General features: G+C 38.9%; 1 protein-coding gene across 5 annotated transcripts in view; it reads right to left on the reverse strand.

The window, feature by feature from the left end:
* Nucleotides 1–1,607: 1,607 nt before the first annotated feature.
* Carmil1 (capping protein regulator and myosin 1 linker 1) overlaps nucleotides 1,608–26,343 on the reverse strand; it is a 288,276-nt gene continuing 263,540 nt past the window's right edge. The window contains exons 33-38 of one of the 5 annotated variants that reach the window (XM_070024433.1): nucleotides 20,811–21,240; nucleotides 16,848–16,929; nucleotides 15,527–15,739; nucleotides 13,734–13,871; nucleotides 10,762–10,911; nucleotides 1,608–2,255 (exon numbers count right to left, since the gene is read on the reverse strand). In XM_070024433.1, coding sequence (XP_069880534.1) covers nucleotides 2,119–2,255; nucleotides 10,762–10,911; nucleotides 13,734–13,871; nucleotides 15,527–15,739; nucleotides 16,848–16,929; nucleotides 20,811–21,240 — 1,150 coding nt within the window. In that variant the 3' untranslated portion in view covers nucleotides 1,608–2,118. Of the gene's footprint in view, nucleotides 2,256–10,761; nucleotides 10,912–11,249; nucleotides 11,275–13,733; nucleotides 13,875–15,526; nucleotides 15,740–16,847; nucleotides 16,930–20,810; nucleotides 21,241–26,343 lie in introns of those variants that run through there. The other 4 variants (XM_070024432.1, XM_070024431.1, XM_070024436.1 and 1 more) reach the window with 4 other exon arrangements.

Below are 26,343 nucleotides of genomic sequence, written 5' to 3' on the forward strand. Positions count from 1 at the left end.
TGGCTTAGGTTATATCAAGTTCTGTTAAAAGGTAATCATAAGTGGACACATCCTGATCACCATGAGAGGGAAAATAATGCAGCATTCTTGTTCATTCGCTTCTCTATGTATCTACCTTCAGTTCCTAGTATTGTAAAATCCATTTCTGATTACATTATTGGTTAAAATATTCCATGGTTCCCACTGCATGACAAGCTGTGCAGGAAACCAATGAGGTTATTCACTGACCTTTTCCTGCTTTTAAGAACAGCTTCTATATAAAAGTAGCACCTATATAATAACAGTAAAAAATAAAAAAGGACAGAACACATGCTGAAACTCCAAAAGAAGAGGGTATAATTGAAAGCAAGTGGGCTTTTTAAACCATGCAGAATTCTAAGTAAACATGGGCTTGATTGCTCTGTATCTCCCTCTGGCTAACAGAGGGAGAATAAGAATAAGACAGGGTCACTGTATTTCTGATGGTCTTACTTCAAGGCTTTGCATAAATGTCACTTTCTCTGAGGTGTCTTGAGTCACAATGCTAACTAATGTCCTTCATGGAGCACAACTGACATGAGTCTGATCACCACACTTAGTTGAGGCATGAGTCTGCCTCTCACATTTTCTTAGCTCGTTAGGGCACCACACCCATCCCTGCCTTATGTGTATCCCACTTTGACAATCTTTAGAGGTGTCTAAGCCTACCAGTGTTTAACCACAGCAGAGTCAAAGAGGAAATGATTTTGTCTCTGTCTGCCATCATAAAATCATGTGGCGACAGCATGTCGCTGTCCAGCGTTCCATTTACTGGCACTTATGAACATGCCAGACACCAGAAGATGGTGGGGGGAGGATGGTAAGGGGCAGTGTCAGGTCCCATAAGCTCCCTCTTCTGTGATTCTCCTTTGTAACACAGGACCATAGGGCTTGCAACTCTTCTAATCAGCTTCTTTACTCTGCCTGCATCTTTTCTTTGTTCTTAATTTGTGCAGTGGGATTTAGATCACAGTCAGAATTTTATGCTCATGTAGTAAATTTTATCATTTTTCCCTTGAGTATTAAGAGCATGCATAAGAATTAGCAAATTATATGTATTTTACAGATGTTTCCCAGGTCCAAGAATGGTAATTATTTTAGATTTTAGAAACAAATTTCAAGTCACCAGCATAAGCCAATCCTAACTTTAAAAAAACCAGAGAAGGTAAAAAAATTCCACTTGTAAAATCATTTTATTGGTATAAATATAATACATATGAATAAAATACCTTCAGCCTGTAATGTAAGTGAATATTTGTGAAATGTCTTATAAAGAACTGTATTTCAATATTTTACAGGTGTCAAAGTATTTCTCTCTTAAAATCACACATTAAAAGCTATTATGCAGACAGACATTAAAGGCCTTCAAAAACATGGATATTCATAAAACCTCATTTCAATCGGGTATATACACTAATCTGGGCACATGGTAAAATAAGCCATGGGCCTATCTCACTCTGTTCTTAAGCTGTGATTGTTGATGGTATGTGAAGGTCACCAACCAAGCTTTTAATATACAATTCCATATCAGGAGGAAAGAAGTTCTCCATGGGATAATGTAAAAAAAATCATACCCAAGATCTAATATATATAATTTATACAAATTATTTATTAGTGTGCTCTGTTAATATAATTACAATGTGCAATTGCGTACATCAAGAATAAATTGCTATATTGAATTATGTGCAGATTTGACACAAGTGCATTCAGCAGTACCCCTATGGTCTACTGGATGAAGTTACTTGTGTGACTGTGGATCCAGTTACTTTGTTAACCTCTGAAAATTCATCTTGCAGGGCAGTTTGTAGCTGCCTCAGAGAAATTCAAGTAGGGCCCATGGTATAATTGCTGGCTTTCATTGAGGGCATAGAAATAATATTGAGAATTCAAATGCCAAGAATTAGGGGAAAGGCAAAAAAAAAGTGCTTTGATAATCAAGAAATTGATCTGTTTTTACACTTAAAAAAAGGAAAGAAAAAAGAAGGAAAAAAAAAGAGAAGAGAATAAAGCACCAAGAGAAGGGAAGAGGTGTTGCCCTTGGTTCCTCTCTGAAGGCTGATAAAATCACCCTGCCCAGGAAGACTTCTGCTTGGGTGACTTTTACACAAAAATAAACTCTTTTTCAGTCTCTTCTCCGGAGTCACTAGACCTGCTGCCTGGGGGCCCATCTCTACTGGAGGAACGTTGCTTTTTTTCTTGATTCTCTTGGGCCTGCTGGCCCCAGCTTCTCCTTGAAACTGAAATCAAAGGCATTGACAGATTATTGACAAAGCAATACTAATGGCCTGGCTAACAATGGGGTGTGTACAGGAGCCCTAAGAAGTGAGGAGGAGGGTAGCAGTTGGGATGGACTTCATCAGAAACAAATTGTTTATTACATTTAGATACTACAATTTTAGAACAAACCAACAAAACCACAAACAAAAGGCAAAAACATACCAAAAAAACAAAACATACCAAAACAAAAACCAATCTATGACAGGGTGAACCTCTCATAGATGTGATTGAGAATCTGAGATGAGGACCCCAAAGGCAAGGATGGTGGCAAAGCAGAGCGAGACACAGGAAGGAGAGACACACCAAGGTGAGACTGTTCTGTACCAGGTGACCTCCTCAATCACAGCTGCCCCTTTCAGTGGCCCAGGGAGCAGGCATAGCCTTGGGAAGTGCTGGCTGGAAAGATTCCCATTTGATATCTTCTGCAAATAGTTTAGGGCTGGCTGCCTTGGCTGGGAGGATATCAGTAAAGGTCCCAGGAATTTTTGTTAGACCATTCTGTGTCTCAGCTTTCAAGTCTTAATGTCTCATCTTTACTCTCAAGCAGATGAATACTTTTCACAGTCTTTAAAATAATGTCTGTGAACACAAATACTGCCCGTGATACATTCAATCCTCAGGTAAAAGGATTACAATTACTGCCTGTGGGAAGTATGGACACATATGAAGGATTCATTGTGACTTTATAAATGGACATCAGGAGAACCATTAAATGCCAGGCACAATTGTTTCATTAACACTCCTCCTCATAATAACCCTGTAAGATAGGTTCTTTAAAACTTGGAACCAGGATTCTAAGTATAATCTGTCTCTCTAAAGCCCTTAAAAAAATTCCAACTAGATTGTGGCTTCACTGCTGTTATGCCTTGGGAATGGTTTATTTAGATTTATTTAGATGTTAAATTCCAGGATACTATTAAGAGTTATTAGATATTACTCACATGTCCATTGTATAGACACAACATGAGCTAAAATATCCCAAATCTGTGTCATTTGTAAAGCAGCTTGAAAGAAGAGTACAATTGCCTCATTAAAATAGTCCAACCAGAAACATTGTATTTCAGTTCTAAAAAAAAGCTACAGGATTCATTTGATGCTTCTAATTATTTTGATTTTTACATTTTGCTAAATAATTCATCATGCCAGGAGCTGATTATGTAAATGTCCAACTCAACAAAGATGATTTCAGGAAACAAAAGCTCATTATATCCAATAATGAAAATATAAACATAATACAGTACTTCTGTTGCCAATTCTGTTGTCACAACCAGATTCTAGACTGTAAACAACAAAAACACAGACTTTTTAAAAAAATCATGTGAAATTTTGAAAGGAAAACATGTAATTTAAAATTTTTGAGCCAGATGTGGTGGCACAGTTTTGTAATCCCAGCAATTGGCAAATGGAGGCAGGAAGACTGCATGTATAAAACCAGCTTGGGCTACATTTCAGGACCCTGTCTCAAACCACCCTCCATTTTTTTGTTGCTTATTTTTTTGCCCAATATCTTTTTATCAGTGTAGAGTGGTACCCATATGAGGATATAGGTACCAAATCTGGGCCTCTCTTACTTGATTGTTTTGCTCAAGGCTGACTCTACCACTTGAGCCACACCTCTGTTTCTGGCTTTTTGCTGGTTAACTGGAGATAAGGCTCTCACAGACATTTTCTTCCTAGGCAGGCTTTGAACTGGGATCTTCAGATCTCAGCCTCCTGAGTAGCTATGATTACAGGAGTGAGTTACCAGTACCTGGCCAGATTTTTTTAAAATTTTTTTGTACATTTTTAAATTGTACAGATTCTTAGTTTTTAAGCTTGTATTGGGAGAAAAATTGTACATATAGGTTGACTGGTCCATCAAACACAGCCAGGGGCTGGTGGCTCATGCCTGCAATCCTAGCTACTCAGGAGAGTGAGATCTGAGGATTGTGGTTTAAAGCCAGCCCAGGAAACAAAGTCCATGAGACGCTTACCAATTAACCACCAGAAAACAGTAAGTGGAGCTATGGCTCAAAGTGGTAGAGAGCTAGCCTTGAGCAAAAAGACCTCAGGAACAGTGCCCAGACACTCAGTTCAATCCCCACAACCAACCAAAAAAAAAAAAGAAAGAAAGGAAGAAAGGAAGAAAGAAAGAAAGAAAGAAAGAAAGAAAGAAAGAAAGAAAGAAAGAAAGAAAGAAAGAAAGAAAGAAAGGAAGGAAGGAAGGAAGGAAGGAAGAAAGAAAGAAAGAAAGAAGGAAGGAAAGAAAAAAATTGTAAATACTTCACACTTTATCACTAAACTAATTTGATATTCATATATAAAGAACCCCAACTTGATATTCACTTGATAAAAACCTCTCAAATTTAGCATATACTAAGAACAAGGTGACCAAGGATTTATAGTATCTTCATCTTGAAGATATTTGGAATAGGGCTGGGAAGGTGGCTCAGTGGTAGAGCGCTTGCCTTGCATACATGAGGCCCTGGGTTCGATTCCTCAGCACCACATAAGCAAAAAGAAAAAAGCCAGAAGTGGTGTTGTGGCTCAAATGCTAACCTTGAGCTGAAGGGCTGAGGGACAGTGCCCAGGCCCAGAGTTCAGGCCGGACCCCCCCTCCAAAAAAAAAAAAGATACTTGGAATAAATTCAACTTCAAAATAGAGCATTACTTATGATATTTGCAATAAGCTTGTCATTTTATTTTAAACCATAAGGTTTTGCTCCTTACCAAAGTACTAAAAAATAAATTTCCAACTACAGGCTCAAAGGGAAAAAAAGAAATATGGTGGTACATTGTTTATGTGTCTTCTGAGCAAATATACTTTTTCTAATCCATACAGTAAAATAATTCCAATATTGGCTTTCGGGTAATCTCAAATCCAATTCATGTTATATGATAAGACAGAAAAAATATTTTCTAGCTAGGTGCTAGTGGCTCATGCCAGAAATTCAAGTTACAAAGAACACAGAGATCCAAACGATCAAGGTTCAAAGCCAGCCTTGATAGAAAAGTCTGAGAGACCTAATCTCCAATTAACTAGCAAAATGCTAGCTGGAGGCATTAGCACAAATGGTAGAATACCAGCTTTGAGCAAACAAGTAGAGCAAGCAAAAATCCTGAATTCAAATGCTGGTAATGGCAAAAAAAAAAAAAAAAAAAAAGAAAGAAAAAAAGAAAAAAGAAGTACTTTCTGAATTCATGAAACCAAAACTATTTATCTCAAAGATAATAATCTGAAATATAACAAGAGTAAAATTCATATAAAAACAATACAGGAATCTTTTAGCAAAAAGCAGATCATACTTCAGGCTCCATCTAAGTGTTGATATTTCAAGTCAGGGACACTGGCTTCCGAGTCTTCCAGGATGGGTTTGGGGAGATAGCAGAGGTGGTGGGGAATATACAGATTTGGTGACAAAGAGCGAATATTAGTCATGGAAGTCAAAACCTACAATTCATCCAACACATTACTAGAGGGGAAAAGAACACATTATTTCAAGAGGGCTATCAAACCATTACTATGGTAGGGACACTTTGAATTTCATTCTGTAGCTGGGCATCGTTCAGTGGTAGCCTAGAATGTGTGGGGTCCGAAGTTAAATACCCAATACTACAAGGAAAAAGGGGGAAATTATTCTAAGTATACTTATCTTCAATGCTTAACTTTTATCAACTATGATGCATGTAAAGTGACTACAGGACCAGGCTAACATGTCCTTAATGGTATCGGCAGGCACCATCCACAGAAGGAAAATCTGAAGCACAGTGAAACAGGAATCCACTGATGCTTGGTAAGTCTGGAAACTCAAGTACGCAGCCTTTAGGTCTAGACTCATTAGCCCAGATCCCTAGTGCAAACAGGTATGTAGGAGGAATGTTCTTTATCAAGTTTATTTTCTAGCCCTTAGGGAGCATCTAGTAGAGTGTACATAATTAAAATGTTATTAAAAATACACAGAAGTAGGTTTGGTCAGGCAATCATTAAGAGATGGTCTCAAGGAAGTGGAGCTATGGCTCAAAGTGGTAGAGTATTAGCCTTGAGCAGAAAGAGCTCAGGAATGGGGCCCAGGCCCTGAGTTCAAGCTCCATGGAGAGAGAGAGAGAGGAGAGAGAGAGAGAGAGAGAGAGAGAGAGAGAGAGAGAGAGAGAGAGAGAGAGAGAGAGAGAGAGAGAGAGAGAGAGAGAGAGAGAGAGAGAGAGAGAGAGATTCAGTAGATTTTGCCTGCTTGAAACTTAAAGCTCCAAAATTTATTTTTAAAATATTAAAACAATTTGCACATCTTTACTAATTCAGACTTCAGCTTGATTTGAGTTTTTAAAAAATCAGAATGTTTTCCTTACACCTCTTCAACGCAAATTTTCATGCAGTTAAAAATGTTGTGTGTCTGTATATGTGTCCACACACATACTTATTACCATTCCACAAACCATTAATTGATCAAAAGTGCTCAAGTAAATGAACTAGTAATTTATTCAACACAAACACTTGCTTGCATATTCACATCCTGTCTATCATGGCAATAATTATTGCAGAGGCTCAATCCTGAAGTCTGTGCTCTTGATGCTGATTTGATTTTGCATATGTATATGTGCTAATTAAAAACATTCTGAAATATGCATATAAACTCAGAGATTCACATGAAACTGAGATTTCTTCACTGTTAGCTCAGCTGAGATCTGTATTTTATGGAAGAAAGTCTTATCAGAATCAGAATAATCAGTTGTGGTTGGCCCTAATGTTTAATTCTTTCCAGCAAGAACCAAAGATACCAAACAATTTCCAAATTTGTCTTGAAGAATTCTTCTAATGGAAATGTAACTTGGATATGGTAAAAGAATGAATAGATCACTAGCTTATAGACTGCAAGCCACAGCCAAGAATTTGTTGGCTGTAGGCTGAATACAGAAGACGCAAGAAAGTCATATCTGATTCTGACTCTCAGAATCAGATGCCCTGTACGAATATGATCCATTGCAACATACAAAGCCAAAAAAGCAACTATTTTCTTCAAGAAAATAGGATTATATGCTAATATAAATAACACAGCTTGCAATTAAATATAGAGGGGAAATAATATGGAATTCAAGACACAGTTGCAAATATTTCTAGTAATAAGCATTTTACCTGTCAAATCAATATTAAAATAGCCATATAATCAAAACATAACAATCATGATAAAAATATGCAGCATGCTTTGAGAACAATAGCCTCTGTTGGTTTCATAAATACATGATTTAGGAAATTAAGAGAGATGCTTGGTGTAAGCAAAACTGTTCTTCAAAGACTTAAGGAAAAGTAGATAATCATGGCTTTATTAGTTGTCCTGCTTTTTTTTTTTTTTTAAAACAAATCAGGAACACTCAAAAAGCAGACTGCTATGCAGTTCTCAAAGATGAAGGAGGTCAAGTGCTAAGAATCGGCACTAACAAAACAAAATTACGATATTAGACATAAAATGACTTTAATTGAAGCTCCTTATAAAAATTACTTTTGTGTCTATTTTAAGAATCAAAGCAGAAAAGCTAATACAAGATGGTCCTATTTAATTTCATTAGGATTTTATCTAGCCCATCACAAAGAGAATTTTCAGCTAATGAGGTCATGGAAAAAATCTGAGCTAGGCACAGAATTTCTTCTGGTTGCTTTTTTAAAAATGATTTGGCTTATTTCTGCCATTTACCCACTGTGACTCAAAGCCTTACTGGATGATTAATGAGACACCAGGGGTGGTCTTTCCACATGTTGTAGAAAGTGCTTTTAGTTTTTGTTGAAGGAGGAACATTGCATCAAAAGTAAAGTACTAGCCAGGTGCTGATGGCTCACACCTGTAATCATAGCTACATAGGAGGCTGAGATCTGAGGAATACCAACCAAAGCCAGCCCAGGCAGGAAAGTCCAGGAAATTCATCTCCAATTAACCATCAAAAAACTGGAAGTGGAGCTGTGTCTCAAAGTGGTACAGCATTAGCCTTGAGCAAAAGAGCCCAAGGACAGTGCATAGGCCCTAAGTTCAAGCCCTTCATGACTGGGAAAAAAAAAATACTGTGTTAATAAATGATTTAAGTCAACAGGTACAAATGCTCAAGGGTAAATTTCCAGGATCTAGAAACATCTATGTAATCTCAGATATCTTTAATGAAAAAGACAAATAGAGACAGAAATTGTGACTTAATATGTTCTCAAAAAGAACTCTTCTAGCCGGGCGCTGGTGGCTCACGCCTGTAATCCTAGCTACTCAGGAGGCTGAGATCTGAGGATCGCGGTTCAAAGCCAGCCCGGGCAGGAGAGACCGTGAGACTCCTATCTCCAATAAACCACCAGAAAACTGGAAGTGGTGCTGTAGCTCAAGTGGTAGAGCGCTTGCCTTGAGCTGAAGAGCTGAGGGACAGCGCCCAGGCCCAGAGTTCAAGCCCCATGACCGACAAAAAAAAAAAAAAAAAAAAAAAAAAAGAACTCTTCTAAACTTTTCACAAAATAAGTGTCTTAGGTGTTCATTTATGTAACTTTTCTATGGCTGAAACTACTAAAGATTTTCCTGGCAATGTCACAAAAAATTTTGATTGTAAACAAAAGAATTATTACAACTGTATATTTATAAATGCACCTGTACAGGAAATAATTTTTAAATGAAGGAACAGTTGGGATTTAGCTCAGATGTAGCCTAGTAATACAAAAAAAGAAAAAAGGACGAGTATAGTTGATATCATCTAGGGCAGATGCTGCCTGGTCCAAACAGAATGTTCTTTTCTCTTTACATTTGTTTTATGCTCTGGGTCGTGTCCTTAACTCCACCCTGTGTCAACATCAGCCAAGGAAGAGGCTATGACTCATCCCAGAGTACTGACCCAGGGGCTAGACTCCAAATATAGTTGGTGGATGATGAGTCAGTAGATACTTTTTGGTTTAAAAATTGGAATCAAGGGGCTGGGAAGGTGGCTCAGTGGTAGAGTGCTTGACTTGCATGCATGAGGCCCTGCGTTTGATTCCTCAGTACCACATAAGCAGAAAAAGCTGGAAGTGGTGCTGTGACTCAAGCAGTAGAGCATTAGCCTTGAGCTGAAGAGCTGAGGGACAGCGCCCAGGCCCAAAGTTCAGGTCCTACAACTGACAACAACAACAAAAAAAAACAAAAGAAAAAAAAAAAAACGGAATCAAGGGGATTTCTCTTTAGGAGCCTTCTCTGAACAGAAACTCTCCCTACTCCTTTTATTTTTCAGCTTTCTTTTCAAATTCAATAAACTTGCTCTGTCTGCTTTAAAAGATAAATCAATTAATTAAAATATGTGAATTAAAATTCTCCAAGACAAAAGTTCCCATGTGAAGTATTACACTCATTGAGCTAGAAGCTGAGTTAGAGCACAAGTTTATTATACATAATAAAGTGCTCATACTAAAGTCCTTTTGCAATAAAAACAAGTTATTCCTATTACCAACTTGTATTGTAGAATAGTTTCTTAAGAGGCAGTGTAGGTCATTTACCCTTGGCACCCATTGTATGTTCACACCTAGGGCAGAAGTTTGTTAAGGAAATCTGATATATCAGAATATTTTATATATTCTTCTTTTATAATAAGATTTCCTTTCAATGATTTCTCAAGTCATATTTATAAAAAGTTAGTGACCAGGGAGATTAGGGAGTTAGTTCTTTTGTCATGGATAAGACATTTCCCATTGGAAGTTAAAGCTTTAGTGAAATCTGTCTCCTTTTTATCTCCTGTGATTATTCCACTTGAACAGATGATGACAGAGTTCACTAAAAAGGCTAAATGGAAGATAGAAGTTTTAAGGAAAGGGCTTTAAAACAAAATCGTTCCTCAAGATGGAAAAGTTAATTCGTACTTTTTTCTTTATTACTAAAAGGTCATAAAAATCCATCGAAAAGCCATATGACACAAGATTGGCAGTCAGTGGTTATTTTTATTGAATTTTTTTCCCTACAAAAGTTTAAGGTTAATGACACCTTAGGTCAAAATACTCTAAGGAAATAAAATCTATTGCATTAAGAATTTCTAATCTAGTTTAACAAAGTGTACTTATTACCCGACTTATATAACCTGACTTTATTACCTAACTTATGTACCTTTTGTACATCATCTTTACAATAAAAATAAATAAATAATAATAATATAAAAAGAATTTCTAAGCTAATGCAATAAAAGAGAAAAAGATATAAAGGAAGAAAATAGGAGATATGACCCCAAATATAAAAATAAACTTTTATGATGGCAAAAGTTCGAATGGACAAGTTACCAAGGTAACTTGAACCTCCCTCATAGTAACATCTAAATTTAGATTATCGACTTAGTATTTCTTGCCCCCAATGAAAGGACCATCCTGTTGCCTTTTTGAATAAATAAAACCTCACCTAGATGATGAATCCCTGACCCAGTCCCGTGATAGAAGTTATTCAATTAAAGTTCATTTTTGTTAGTGCCAGTTCATAAGCTTTGGGTCGGTGAGGGATGATAATCGAAGGCTCTAACCATTTGTTGGCTGTGACTTCCTGTGCCCAAATGCATTCACTTCCTCTTCTGCAATGGTGGAGTACAGTTTTGAAGATCTTTTCCCTCTACTGGAAGGCTTGCCACTGTCATGATCTGAATGTCTTTTGTAATAATCTCCTCTTTGCACTACTGAGGAAAAGGTACTCATTTTACCCTTTGTAGTAGCAAATACATCAATGTGTTTACATTAATATTAAAAGTGTTAATATTACAAATTAAATACCAGCTCACCCACCCAACCTAGGATTCAAGGAACTCAAAAGTATTGATCCTGGGCAGATAGACCATTATCTACAGAATTCAACAGCCAACATTATGGAAATGTCGTGCAAAATGAGGTGAGCTCTGAATCTGCCCCCAAAAAGTACTAACAAAAAAAGACCCCATTATTACCATTTTGATTCCACGATGGATTAACAAAAATCACATTCACTATGGAATAATCCAGAAGAATCACAGTGATTTACCTGTTTCAGAAATTAGTTGGGCACGCTAGTCCAAAGGGAGGCACAGAACAAGGAAATGAAGCAACCAGCATGAATAATATACAAGAAATCAGGAATGAGCACAACGGGAACAGTCTTTAGGGAGAAAAATAGGGCTCACACTTGGCTGCCATTTCTGGGCCATGGTAGAAGATGAGCTGAGATATAAACTCCAAAGTTACAATCTTACCACCTTGGACATTCAGAAGTTGTTCTCAGATTTCATGGGTATTTTTAGTCCAACTTCAAAACCAACTCATATAATTAGCATAATCTCTTGTGGTTATTTTATTCTGGATCCCAGCTGGGAAAGTGAAGGATTCCACTGCTCTGTTGTCCCAACCAATTAGAAAGATGGGCATGAGCTGTCTCCTAGTATCTGTTACTGGTATGGGAGGGGGAATCAAACATGTATTCCCCCATCCCCCAAATTCTTTTAATCTTCTTAAGAAAGAACATTTACTTTTTCCCAGTAGGTAAAAGTCTGCTAGTCATGCTCTTTGTAACCAGGGAGGCTCTATGACACAATCTTATCCACAAGACTGTCAAGACTACTCTAGTCATTGTTTTGATTATCTATAGACATTTTAAAAACATCATTGTCCAAATGTGTGCATAAAATGATTTTTTGTTCAATCTTTAGAGTTTTTTTTGGGGGGGAAGAGTAAACCCTTCAATATTTCGATTGCTCTTAACAAGATGAAAAGTCCTCCTCCTTACTATACTACTACCCCTTTGTACCTCCCAATTTCTCCCCCTACCCCGCATCTCAATTCTTTCAGGCATTTCCAAAGCTTCCCTGAAAACACAGGTGCAAAGTCAGCAGTTACAGAAAGGAGAGATGGGGGGGGGGTGTTTAAGGGAGGGAAGGGTGGGGATGGTAGGAATGGGGGAGAGGCTGTGTGGTGAGAAAGCTGTCAGAACATGCTTGCTGGCTCTGGACATGCTAACTTATCACCACTGAAGATTCTTGTCTTAACGCCAAGTCTTCTAAAAGCTTTGGCTGTAATATCAAGCCCTGTATTTATTTCTTCCATGTGAAATATCTATAGTTACCAGCCACCTTTTTATACCTTTAGTTTCTTTGACAAGCCTTTTATCAGCTTCAGATGCTGCCCCACCCCCTACCCCTGCCCTTTTTTCATAGCCAGTAAGTGAGTGAGGCTTTTACCAACCAAATGAATGTGCAGAAGGGAGAAGAGAAAGCCAGCGTTATTTCTTAATAGACTCTAAAACCACAAAGACAAAACTAGGCTGCAACATAAGACTATGGCCAATATAATAAATATAGGCCAAGGTAGGAAGATGTCAGACCAGAAAGAATTCAAAGAATTCCGAAGCATTAACAAATAACTAAAATAAAACCCAGGAACTTCAAACAAAATGAGAGCAATCTGGACATGGGTGATGTGACTATTTGTGTGGCTCTAGAATTTTTTATTTTTAGGTGTAGAGAAGTTTAAAGACAGCATTTATGTTATACTTTACAAAGGACAACCAGTACCTGAAAGTCAACTGTACATTTAAAAGAATAGCGAGAAGCCGGGCACTGGTGGCTCATGCCTGTAATCCTAGCTACTCCAGAGGCTGAGATCTGAGGATCATGGTTCAAAGCCAGCCCAGGCAGAAAAGTCTATGAATCTCTTATCTCCAATAAACAAACAGAAAACTGGAAGTGGTGCTGGAGCTCAAATGGTAGAGCGCTAGCCTTGAGCTGAAGAGCTGAGGGACAGTGCCCAGGCGCAGAGTTCAAGCTCCATGACTGATGGGGGGTGGGGGTGGGGACTCTGGGGGAATAGGGAGAATGGGGGAAAGAAATAGCCTGGATGCTGCTGAAACTGCCCTAACCAGGCCACCCTCCTGATACTGGCAACTCAATCTGATTCTAGGGGAAAGCCTTGAAGTCACAGGATTGTTGTTGATCCTACCTCAGCAAATCAGAAGGAACAAACTAAGAGTGACAAACTGAGAAGACAATCTGAGTGTCCAGGCAGGCACCACACTTCTGCGAATGAAACATGTCTGCCTCTTGACCACAAGGTGCTACAAGATCGCTCAGGGCCTTGAGTTGTTCCTGAATCATGATGACTTACCACAACTGGGGATGTTTTGTGTAGAATGACTGGTACCTAAAATTCTGCAGATAGCATCAAACAGGTCACAAAATCACGTTTAAGGAGCTCCTGACACACTGGGAGCTGATTCAAGAGCATTTTATGATTATTCCTGCAAAGAAGTGTGTCCTTAGGGCTGGGTGTCTCTGCTATGCATTTAATTCTTCATTAAGATCCTCTGTCATCAGCAGGCTGAATTAAGTTTCTAGACTAAGGAATTACTCTGGTTCCTCAACCTTCATCCAAGATATGCTAATGTGAATGTCAAGATATTCTTTAGGACCAGAATTCATTCCTTTCTTTTGAAATTACTATCTTTGGGAAGAGCAAACCCAGAAATAAAAGTTCTTACCTTCTTGTGAAAATGTCCTGGGACTGGGTTGGGGGCTATTCTGGCCATCTCTCTCTTTGTCTGAGGGAACTTTTTTCAGGACAGGTGGAAGAAGAGCAACTTTAGGGGAACTAGGGCCCGATGGAGAGTCTGGGATGTCTTCTATGAAAACAGAAACACATGAATCAATTGTTCCAAGCACATAAGCCGAGTGAATCTTTACATACAGATGACTCACAAGGAAAAAAAAGCATCATAGAATTTTTATGGCCAATTTTTTTTTTTGTTTCTGCTCAGGGAATTAATGCCCACAAAAATAAAGAATAAAATATTATTCTAAAAGATTAAAATTGGCCCAGATAGGATCCTATCCTATTTGACAGATACAGCAATTTCAATAAAGTGATATTTAAAAATTAGCCTATAAATGAGCCACATGTTCCTTCTGTCTGAAACACAAGACTATTTTGTATTAAAATATGTAACACTATAGTACATTGCCTTTTCCTGTTGTCAAAGCTAGTGCAAGAGTCACAACATACTTATTGACATGTAGCTACAAACACACATTGAAATCTTTGGGAATAATTTGGAAACAAAGTTTTAGCATCATAAAATCCTTTGGTCATGGGAAACATGAAGAATATGTTAGGCTAAAAAAAACCTCAGGAAATATCTTGGAAGATAATACTAATGTCTATGTGTGTCAGTCTTTCTCTGGAATACTAGAGATTCAACTGAAGGCCTCATGCTTGCTGACCAAGTGCTCTATTATGTGTGCCATGCTTCAGTCATGTTGTCTTTAGTTTGTTTTCTGTGAGGAAACAAAGTGATGAGGCGAACAGTTAATGTGGGGCTTATTATATTACCCATTCCACCTCCGTAAATATTGAAAATTCTAACAATAGTTAAAAAAAAAAACAAAACCACACCCTAGCTGGGCAATGGTGGCTCACACCTGCTATTCTAACTATTAAGGAGACTGAGATCTGAGGCTCATGGTTTAAAACCAGCCTGGTTTTAAAAGTGCATGACTCTTATTTCTGAGTAACTAGCAAAAAGCCAAAAGTGGAGCTACAGAGGCTTGCTTTGAGCAAAAAAAGTAAATTGAGAGCTTAAGGTCTTGAGTGCCAACACACAGCCCTCAACAGAGCCCTTGTACCAACACATGTGTTCCATGCACACGTGTGTGCACACACACCCATTCTGTCATTAGATTTTTCTACATTAGCAATCATCCATCTTTTTGTGACTGGCCAAAGAATAAACACCTTAGGATCTGCAGACATACAGCTCTTTGGCAATCACTCTACTTAGTCACAGTCCATGAATGAACTTTAGAAACATCTACACAAATGTGGTCAAACTTTATTTAAAAATACAGGCCCACAATTTGCCAAACCCTGTTCTACACATTTGGGATGTCATAGTGTGATAACATTACAGCTTATGCTTTCCTCATCTGTTGCTTTCTTAAACTGTGCCTTTTAAAGGCTTGAACACCCTGGAGAGAAGCTGAGTAAGCCAAGTCAGGCATTGTATATGGGCCTATGTGACACAAGACTCTTTCCTGTCCTGCCTACCACCCAACTGGTTGTCTTGAATGCAAGGAGAATCGCCAGAGTTTCCACTTCTCATATGTGGTGGGCTTTGGTCTTGAATAAGGTAATCCTTCAGTCTTTACCATTTTTGTAGCTTTCTGTGGATTTCCTATGAGGTCTCTCTACATCCTGCTTCCCAACTGCTCATAAGACCAATCGTAGATCAAACCAATCCTGATTGCCAACTGACTCCTAGACAAGCAAGACCCTTACCAGGTCGGGAGATGGTTCTTGGTTTCTGTGGAATGGTGGGCCTTGCTGCTGGGCTGGGCTTGGGAGACTGCAGGAGGGGCTTCGGGCTTGTAGGTGTACTGGACGAATTCCGGGACCTGGAGCCCATGTCCACTTTGGGTTCTGTTTTATTGTTCTTCTCTGGTGTCCCCAAACCAAAGCGGTTCTCTGGGAGACCAGGATGCAGTTTAGGCACTAGAATAAAAGTGGTATGAAAATCACACTTTTAAAAATGAAATCCCAAGAGACCAATCATTTAAATATGGATTATTTTAGTGTTGTTTTTTTTTTTAGAACTGGTAAAAGACTAAAGTTCTTCACAGAAAAGTAATGAGCTTTCTGATACTTTTCTGATGATCCCTGGGTGTTCTAAAGATGGTAAGTTTTATATTTAGCAGTGCACAACTTCCTCATTGTGCACAAAAAGAAGAGAGGTTCTCAGATCTAGCAAGAAGGAGAAATAAAACTAAATAAGATGATCTCAGTTCTAGATAACTAATAATCAAACTAGACTCTGGCAATAGTTTTGAGTGAGGGCTGTGTTGATAGTCATGATCTCATTTTTAATGGTGAGAATACCACCACACATCACATCACATTCTGCATCTATTCTGTTACCTAAATTTAACCAAATAGCTGTCAAGAACAAATTGGTAAATGTGATTTATAGTCCAACTCTAAAGATTGTATACTACAGAATTCTAACATGAAAGATTGTATACTATAGATTTTATACTATAGAAAGGCACAAGTACATCCAACAGCAGAGTCAAGTTTCTAACATGTAATTTGCAAGTCATTTCCCAGTTTCCATTGCAAGTATATCACCCATTAATTACACTTAAGAAGTCAAAGAAATGATGGATAATTTATTTCACGCAAACTCAAATTTCAAGGGAAGACTATTCTTTTGCAGTACACAAAACCAACTTCCAGATGTCAGGTATGGCTTATTTAAAAAACAACAACAAAAACTCCATCTGCCATGTTCCTATGCTCTTCCACCTTCTTCACTAATCAGTATTTCCTCCCTTTGGGAATGGAGAAAAGGTGTCCTGTCAAGGCACAAGGCTACAAGGATGGGAGAAGTCTCCCCAGGAGGTGCCAGAGCTGGTAAAAGGATGTAGTATCGTATGTATGTATTTGCTTTTTTATTTTAGGATATGGCATTTTTAAGTGAGAGTTGAGAAAATGCAACACTGAGGCCTCTTCTGCCTCTCCCCGCACCTTTTTTTTCTTCTGTTAATTGCAAATGACTCCTGAAGCCAGAAAGCAAATGAGTGACAGCAATAGCCTGACTTACCTGCTCCACCTCCTTCCAATCGTTCCATGTTGCCCAGGGCTGAGCTAGAAGAATCCTGGGAGATGGCATCATTCCCAAACTTCTAAAAACAAAAACAAAACATCCCCAACGTGTATATTCATTTGAGGTATAAGGAGGCAAAAATAAAATAGCAGATAACAAATGACAACAAACAATAGCTCCTAAATGTTGTCACTTTTTGACATGGAACATGCTGAAACGATCTGCCTCCCAAAGGTGCTCCTGTTGAGACAAAGGTATGAGGACACACTCTGTTCTGGACACAGTCCAGGCTCTGGGCTCCCAAGGCCCATTTGCCAGAGGGGGAGGTGCATGGCACTAGGGAAAGCCAGCCAGTTCAGTAATATTTCCTCTTTCTAGCAGACCTGATGCTCCATGCAAGGTAAAGGGATCCTCTCTAGGCTTGGTTTCCAAGAAAGCTAGTTGAGGAACAGCGGCTTAAAGGCTACTGACTCAGAACCACAGAATTCAGGTAGGTTGTTGGGAGAAAAATAAAAATAAAAAGATTATACTTTATGTTTCGTTATTTTTTTTTTTTTTTTTTTTTTTTTTTTTTGTCGGTCGTGGGGCTTGAACTCTGGGCCTGAGCGCTGTCCCTCAGCTCTTCAGCTCAAGGCGAGCGCTCTACCACTTGAGCTACAGCGCCACTTCCGGTTTTCTGGTGGTTTATTGGAGATAGGAGTCTCACGGTCTCTCCTGCCCGGGCTGGCTTTGAACCGCGATCCTCAGATCTCAGCCTCCTGAGTAGCTAGGATTACAGGCGTGAGCCACCAGCGCCCGGCTCGTTATTTTTTTTTTAGTGTTACAGATCAAATTCAAGGGTTCGTGCATGCTGATCAAGTACTCTACCACAGAACTACAACCCAAAGCCTCAATTAATTTTTTTTTTAAATTGCAGAGAGGAGGGGCTTGTGGTGCTAAAGATGGGACAAGCCAAATGCCACAGTCTCAGGGCAGAAGCTAAAACTGTTGAACTAAGGAACCACTTTTTTCCCTCATAGTACATAGGATACACTTTTTCCCTCATGGTATGTAAGTCTGTATTAGAATGAAGAGCATAGATGAAAAAAAATACATGATCAAGATGCGTTGTACTCATAAGTTGACATGTTGAATTAGAATATCTTTGATGTTACAAAAAATTTGGAATCCACTCACTACATTCGATTATGTGTCCAGCCACACCCTTCTGGAAGTGCCAGCTCTTCCAAGGAAGTGGCAGGGAGCTGAGAGATCACAGAGCTCTACTTTAGCTAGTGGAGGGGCTAAGCAGGTCTCTGATAAGGAACATGTACACAAGCCCCATAACTACAAGAAGCATATCATCTGGCATCACCATAGAAATGTGACCCCAAAGGAAGAAGCCCCAGGCTAGTCCTCTGTGCTCAGGACACATCTATAGTGCAGGGCTGGTTCCTTGGAGCAAGGACCTCCTTACCTTTATATTCTACTGTGTTGTTGTTGTTTTTTCCTAGGTTTTCTGAGGTAAATATGAATCTCAAACTTGACTATTCAAAATAAGAATAATATAATACTAAGTGTGCTGGTGTGCCAGCAGCTGACTTGGTGAGCCCCTCTGAAGGAAAGATATGACCCCTAAGCACTTACAACCCATTGCACTCAATAAGTGACAAACCTTCCCCTACTGATTCTTCTATCGATGTTTGTTGCATTATCGATAATGCAAGAAGAGTTATTCGGAGGAAAGCAAAGGCATCATATATTTTACCAACAGCATGGATGGACCATTGACCCTACATGGATGATATAGTTGTGGGATTTTAGTCTAAACCTAATTTAAAAACAAACCTTTCTTTTATTATTCTGATGAATACCCATGATTGGTGTGTACTTTATATATACTAAAAATTGGTAGTGATGGTTGCTCAAACTGACAGTAGATGGCGTCAGAGAACAGTAACATAATCCATCCCCAAACAACTACATTAAGCCATAAGGATTGTGCCACTTTGAGTCAATTTATGTATTAATCCAAAGCATACACACATACACACACACAAACACACAAACACACATACACACATTAAAAAAGGCAACAGTAGGATTTCTCATTTTTCCACCAAAAAAGCAACTAGCATGATCCCTGGCATCATTGATAAAATAAACAGCTAATTTGTGAAAATATGCCATTCACTGTTATAAAGAAGTTACAAGTGGATTAAAATGTAAACCTCTGGACATGTGACTCACTCATGCTATGGATGTAGTGTATAATCAGAATTCTGACCAGTAAGGACTCCATCCTGTCTCCCTTGAAAACTACATGGACTCTTTCAAAACTCTTCCCTCTGTCATTGACTGAGGGAATCTGAAACTAGGTAATGGTTAGGGGCTGATGCTGACGGAAGAGGTCTGGTGAACAGCTGTGAAATCAAGTGGGATTCAGGATTTAATAGAAGGGAGTTGTTTAGAGTTAAAATGAAAGATCCCTTTATAACATGGCTATGTAGTTTACTATTAACCTTCTGAAAATCAAGGGTTCACTGGGGAGAATGGGTTTCTTCTGAAACTCCGCATAAAACAGAGGACAATATTCCTTTCTTTGAGGCACTTGGATATGTAAAAGCAATAGAGCTTAAGATATGCTTGTAATCCCAGCTACTCAGGAGATTCAGGCAGGAAGAGCATGAGTTCGATACAAAGCCTACGCACAATTAGTGAGATTCTATTTCAAAAACAAAGCTTAAAAAAAGATGAAACCTAGTAGCATGGCTCGGGATTGAGCACTGGGGTTAACCTGCAGTACACAAACAATTACAAAAAAATTAAAATAAAACACATCTCAGTCTAATGAACAGTAACTAAAACTCGAGTTCAACATTGGCATGTTTATGTTAATGACTGTAACAAGAATGTTCTCTTTTAAGTAGATGAAACAGATACATAACACTCTGAAAAGACTCTGAGAATGAATAGATTGCAATTTTTAAAATATGAAATTTTCCTTGATCAATGGTTGAGTAACCAAGCAATTAGAAGAAGATTGCCCTGAATTATTCTTTCTGGTTTTTTCTTCATCATCATCATCACCATCATCATTATCATCATCATCATCATCCTTATTTTGGTGCAGCTGCTACTGGGCTTCAAACTCAGGGCCTTATGTTCTCACTTCTCATTTTCATTCAAGAATAACACTCTACCACTTGAGCTATACCTCCCACTCTACTTCCTTTTTTTTTTTTTTTTTGGGTCCGGTCATGGGGCCTGAACTCTGGGGCCTGGGCACTGTCCCTCAGCTCTTCAGCTCAAGGCTAGCACTCTACCACTTGAGCCACAGCGCCACTTCTGGCTTTTTTTTTTTTTTTTTTCTGCTTATGTGGTGCTGAGGAATCAAACCCAGGGCCTCAGGCATGCAAGGCAAGTGCTCTACTACTGAGCCACCTCCCAGCCCCCTCTCCTTCGAGCTTTTTGCTGGAAATCTCATAGATTTGTCTTCCTGGGCTGGCTTGAAACCTTAATTCTCAAATTTCAGTCTCTTAAATAGCTAGGAATACAGGCATAAGATACCAACACTAGCTCCTAAATTTTTCTTTTGTTATTTAAATATGGAATTATAAAAAGGACTCTGCAGATTAAAAACAAGTCAAACTTTGAAATAAATGGGAACTAGATTCAGCCTTTATGTGATGATCTACTGGTTGCGGTATTTGTGTTAGCCTGTCAATTCTCCTATCCACAATCACCCTAAGGTCTGCATTCAAATTCAGCTGACTCAGTCTTTTGCAGCTCTCACTCACAGGCTATTATGACAAGTTCCGGGAGAAGGGGTCAATTCTCAGAGCCAATGATGGAGCTTCAAAGCTGCAGTGGCTCACCTCAGCCCTGTGGCCCTTGGGCCCAGGTGCACTTGTGCCACACCACCATGGTGAGGGCTATATACGGTCTCTAAGGAAAACACAACAAAAGGACCGTCCTTACCTTCTGCACACAGGCGGCTCTCTTCTCCTGCTTGGCCTTCATCTCTGCCAGCATACCACTGCCCATCACCTGGACCCCGTATCTCCGCCCTCCCTGTGGGCTGCCTCTACTGTCAGCCCGCTCCAGCCTCCCAGTTTCTTCCCCCTGACTCTCCTCAAAGGAGTCGGGGGTTTTTATCTCCTCGGTGCGTTCAAAACTGCCATTGTGCTCGGCTGCCTTCGTGTCTCTCCTGGGAGTGTCCACAGCTGGACTTCTCACAGCGCCTTTTGGTGAAGAGGGTTCATCTGTCATCAACACCGTGGGTGGCCGCTCTGACTTGGACCGGACTTTGATTAAATTGAGAAAGCCACTTTTCCGAGAGTCTCGTTTTTTCTTTTCTTCTCCTCCTTCCCCAAGCTCCTGGGACTCAGAGCCTCTGGAAGAGGATCTCCTGCATTTCAACGCAAGACACAGAGCCTGTGATTGTGACTCAAAATAGAAGTGCTAGCAGGATTCGATGAAGACATAAATATGAAGATTACCACTGTACCCTGCGCTATCCTACTTCGCTTTACAAAAGTGAAGGCATTTTTGCTTAGAAAAGTGAGTATGTGGAGTATGATTGTATTGAATCCATCTGAAGATGCACATGCCACTAAGAATGAGAACCCGAGGCTATCAGTGGTAGAATTGGATACACAGGGAAATTTTCACATTCAGATGCTTTGGTCAAGCCTCTCTATGTGTGTGAACTTCACAAAAAGCAGGATCAATTTGACACGCAAATGGATGACTACTTTGTGTACTTTGAGAACATTGGAAAAGGCCAGATGGATCTAGAGCCCCCTAATAATCCTTTTGTCATTATTAGATTAACGCCTGAAATCCTGCCCTTAGTAGTCAAGCCAAGCCAAGATTTGGATCCTTGCTTAAATGTAAGAGCCACTGAAAGCAGCAGCAAAATGAGAAGGCAACGGGAAAGGTGGGCAGAAACAAGTATTCTTTAATGTGGGGAATGGGAAGAGAAAAAGAGAATAAACAAGAGCTATGGGAGGCATCACAAAGCAACTGTCTTCCATCTAAAGTTGGCAGACTCAATATCCACTTAGCTCCTCTGAATCTCCATTAAAGTCACACAGCAAGGGAAGACAAAAAAACAGAGCTTTGAGCCACCCAAGGGAGAAATGACAAAAACAATAAAAGTCCCTAGAATTATGAGCAAAAACCAGCTTCAGAAATCTGAGAAAGCTGAAATGTTATCCACAGGCCAGAAGTGATTGGATTTATGTGGGTGTGGAACAAGGATCAGGGGCATCTGGGGATATAGAAATGAAGGGAAGCTGAAGAGAGAAAGGCTGGCTGAGTGCTCATTCATAAAACCATCAGCTTCTCTCCCTAAGTCCAAAGCAAGAATGCCCACTCCACCCTGACTTCATTTACTGCAGAGAGTGAAAGAAACTCAGAGTGCAGCTGAAGTGTACAATACTGAAAAGAGGGTTCAAGACATCCTCAATAAGGCTTGGCACCATCTAGTGTACATCTGTAAAAACAGCTACTTTATAGATGGAGATAAGACGGTTGAGGTAAAAAGTTATCAATACCCTGCCTCAAAGAAGAAGTCAGGTGTGCTGGAGCACACCCATGATTCCAACTATGTAGGAGATGGAAGTAGGTGGATTGAGGTCTGAGGCTAGCCCTGGGCACTAATGCAAAGCCATAGCATAAAAGCAAATAAAGCAAAAAGCACTAGGCATATGTCTAGTAGATGCCTTGAATTTGAAACCCAGTACTCCCCCCCCCAAAAGTCTAAATATTGAACATTTCAACCCCTTTCTTTCACTCAATCCATAAGAGGTATATATCCAGGCAGGAGATGAAACCTATAAAAAAGACTTACGGTATTGTGTTAACACTCAGGGATCAACTTACATTGAAGCCCACTAGTTACAAAGCCTGCCTCACAAACTTCCAAGAAATCTGAAGCCCATTAGCTATGAACCCTGCCTCACAAACTTCCAAGAAACCTGTCTGTGCCCCATTCCATCACAAGAGAGAGGAAGGAATGTTACATCCACAAAAGAATAATAATAGAGAAATGTCATGGCGGCAGTAGAAAACTTAAGGTTGGAAGACACAGCTGAAGAAATCTCCAGGACTATTGGGAAGAAGGACACAAAGAATGAGAGATGAGGAAAGAAAAGGTCAGAACTGATAGATTCATGGAGGAAATACTCAAATCAAATACCAGAGGCTTAACAACAACAGAAAATAGAGAAAACAGAAGAGAATAATGAGAGAAATAATTCAAGAAAAATTACAGAACCAAATGGAGATAAATTTTCAGATTAAAAGGACATCTTGCAAATTGGTTAAACAAACAAGCAACTCAGTATTCCAAGAACTCAAGATGATCCCAGTGCTTCCAAAAAAAGGAAAACAAAAATAAGTGACAAACTGACCAAGATGTGTTGTACACATAAACTGTTACATTAAATTGAAACCCTTTTGTAGAACTACTTAAAGATAATGATGGTGATGATGACGACGACATGGTATTCTTATTACATCTTAAGATATAAAATAATCAAGCAAAGTTTCCAAAATTCTACTGTAACATGGATTCTGACTAAAAATTCCAACTTCTAAACACCTAGTGATATTATTTAAAGCAATTGCAGAAAGTAATACATAAAAACAATGGGATCAACACAAACAGAAAAAGACACAAGAATGACAGACAGGAAGGGATACCCTGGTAGATGATAAAGGAAAATCCCAGAAAGCCAGCAGTGAAGGAGACCTAGAGGCCACACAGAATCCTATTAGGCATAGGTAAGAGATGAGTCAAAGAAAATACAACAGAATACTTGAGCAAACTGAGACATCTGTGGTTTTACTAGAGATGTAGAGCATAAGTGAAAAACAAGAATGCAGAAAATAAATGAAAAGGGGGATAATTATTAACTCCAGGAAAAATAAAAAGTTTTATTGGAAAGAAAATGTAATCACAATATATAAGTCAATTGTGCATATTTACATAGCTAGAATGAATACTAAATATTGATCTAACCATTATGATAAAATTAAATAACGATTGGAAAAAGAAAGAGACAGTGAGAGGGAAAATACTGGTGGGGACAGAGTATATGTGTTACACTGTCATTTGTATAATAAGAAATTAATAGTTACAATTATCTAAAATAAAACTGTAAAACAGAGGGTGGAGGAACATATTATTAAAAAAATGAAACAAATCAAACAGCTAATGAATAGAAATTATTAGTTACTACTGGGAATCGGGAGTGGAAGAAGTAAGGAAGTGAACCCAAGGTCTTGTGTATACTATGCAAGTAGCTCATCACTCGAGCTATGCTCATGGAGCTCCACTTCATTTTGTTTTTGAGACAGGGTTTTGCCGCTACCTTGTCTAGACTGGCCTTGAACTTCTGATCCTCCAACCTCTACCTCCAGGCATGTGTCACCATAGCCAATTAAACATTTGATATTTTAAACTGTGAGTGTACATAACTTTGATTTTTCAAACTTCTTCATATTTCCTTTATAATCTTGACATATACCTTGACAATCTTTTTTTTTCTGCTACTGGGATTTGAACTCAGAGTCTAACACTTGTGCTGGGCTGATGTCTATTTTTTTAATAACAAAATAAAATTTAAAAAAATAAAAACTTACATTGGATTTTTGAAAACAGAGATGGGTAGTTTTATTTGTGCCCTGAAACATGACCGGAATTTTCCTAGCATAGTATCTTTGCAGAAAGTGATTTTACACCCATCAAATTTCCCCAACTTTCGGTCAGAGACAAATAATGATAAAAGTAGCATAATGGCAGAAGAAACCACAGTGGGGCAGGTTTCACAGTATGTATGGTCTATATCAAATATCTGTGAATCTCCCACTACTTAAATACACATTTCTAAAGTTTAAGAAAAGAGTCTATAATGCTATCTGTAGTTTATATGGAAGTTCAAAATTGTCTTGAATTCAAAAGCAGTGATTGAAGTTAAGGGCTAGGTAGATGGCTCAGTAGAAGAGTGGTTGCCCAGCATGCACAAGGTCCTGGGTTCAATTCCAAGCAAGTCTTAGCTGGGTATAGTGTACATGCCTACAATCCCAGCACATGAGAGAAAGATGCAGAAGGATCATGAGCTCAAGGCCAGCCTGGATTACAAATCAAGACCAAATCAAGGGATGTAGATACAGTACAGCATGCATTAAGGCCCCAAGCTCAACCTGGCACCATTACAAAAAAAAAAAAAAAAAGATTCAACCTGGAACAAAAACAGACTCTGGAAGGACAGTATCCTATTTGGAAAAAGTTTTGAAAATATTCCGCAGCTATTCATCCAGAAAGATTTTCTAGTTTGCTCTGTTAATGTTGGTATTTCTTGAATCTTTTACACTGAAAATACATTCATCCAATCCTTGTATTGTAAAAGAATTACACACCAAACAAATTCTCAAAGGATTGTAGGTACTCTAACAGATGTGGGCATAGGATGAACATAAAATGTACTAAGTCAGCAGGGGAGGAAAAACAATTCATTTGTGGTGATGGAGCAGTCATGGGAAAAGTGGCAAAGAATAGATGAGCATTACAGGTAAGGTTCCTGAAAAATAGAATAAAATTTTGCCAAATTGTAGTGAGCTAAGCATCAAGACCAGTGTCAAAGAAGACAAAAAATTGGGTCCTAAACTTCCCAAGATGCAGCAAGTTATACTGTTATTGATATAAAAATCAGGCTTACTTCCATCTCATCACTTTGCAGAAGTGAGATAAGGCATAATCATCTACAGAACAGACTAGGGTCTTCCCTCCCTGTCAGGGGCCTGCTTGTCCTACACTTATCAGTACGGTTTAAACACCTTCCTGAATCTGATATCTCAAGGTGAAGAATACTTCATAGACACACGGCATTGTGAGAAGCATATTTGGGGATGGATCTGCATTTAGGTGAGAAAAGACTAGGCTTAAAGACTGGAGTATTTCCAGTTCAATTATTATTACTAGAAGCACCACCAAGCTAACTTCTAAGAAAACAGCATCCTAAGTAATAAAAAAAAGAAATGCAAGAAAAAGTCTTCAGAGACTAACCTCTTTACCAATTCTATTATTCTGACACCATATGATCATGCCATTTAGCAATGACTTAGCTTCCTCCACCCCATCCCCTGTCAAATGTATCAATTATGGACAAGCAGAATCTCAAAGTAGGAACCCTGATATGGCGGTGCTCAGAGTCTTATAATTTGAGTGAATGAGAAAAGCACCACCCCTTCCCACCCCCCCACCCCCGCCAGCCAAAATACATTGAGGTGGTATATTTTTAGGTCTGGGTAAGAAAAGTGCCTCCACCTAAGCTGAAGAGCTTATGAAAACATTGCTGTGCTCTATCTTGTTTCTGATTCACTAGGCCTGTGGTTAGGGCCTTGAGGATGAGCATTTCTGCCATGTTCTAGGTGACACTGATGTTGCTGGCTTGAGAGATTATATGCTATAAACTCAACACAACTGTACATTTTCTATCTAAAA

The sequence above is a fragment of the Dipodomys merriami genome, unplaced genomic scaffold (genome assembly GCF_024711535.1).
Source record: "Dipodomys merriami isolate MVZ:Mamm:240054 unplaced genomic scaffold, mDipMer1.0.p SCAF_16, whole genome shotgun sequence".
NCBI classification, from domain to species: domain Eukaryota; kingdom Metazoa; phylum Chordata; class Mammalia; order Rodentia; family Heteromyidae; genus Dipodomys; species Dipodomys merriami.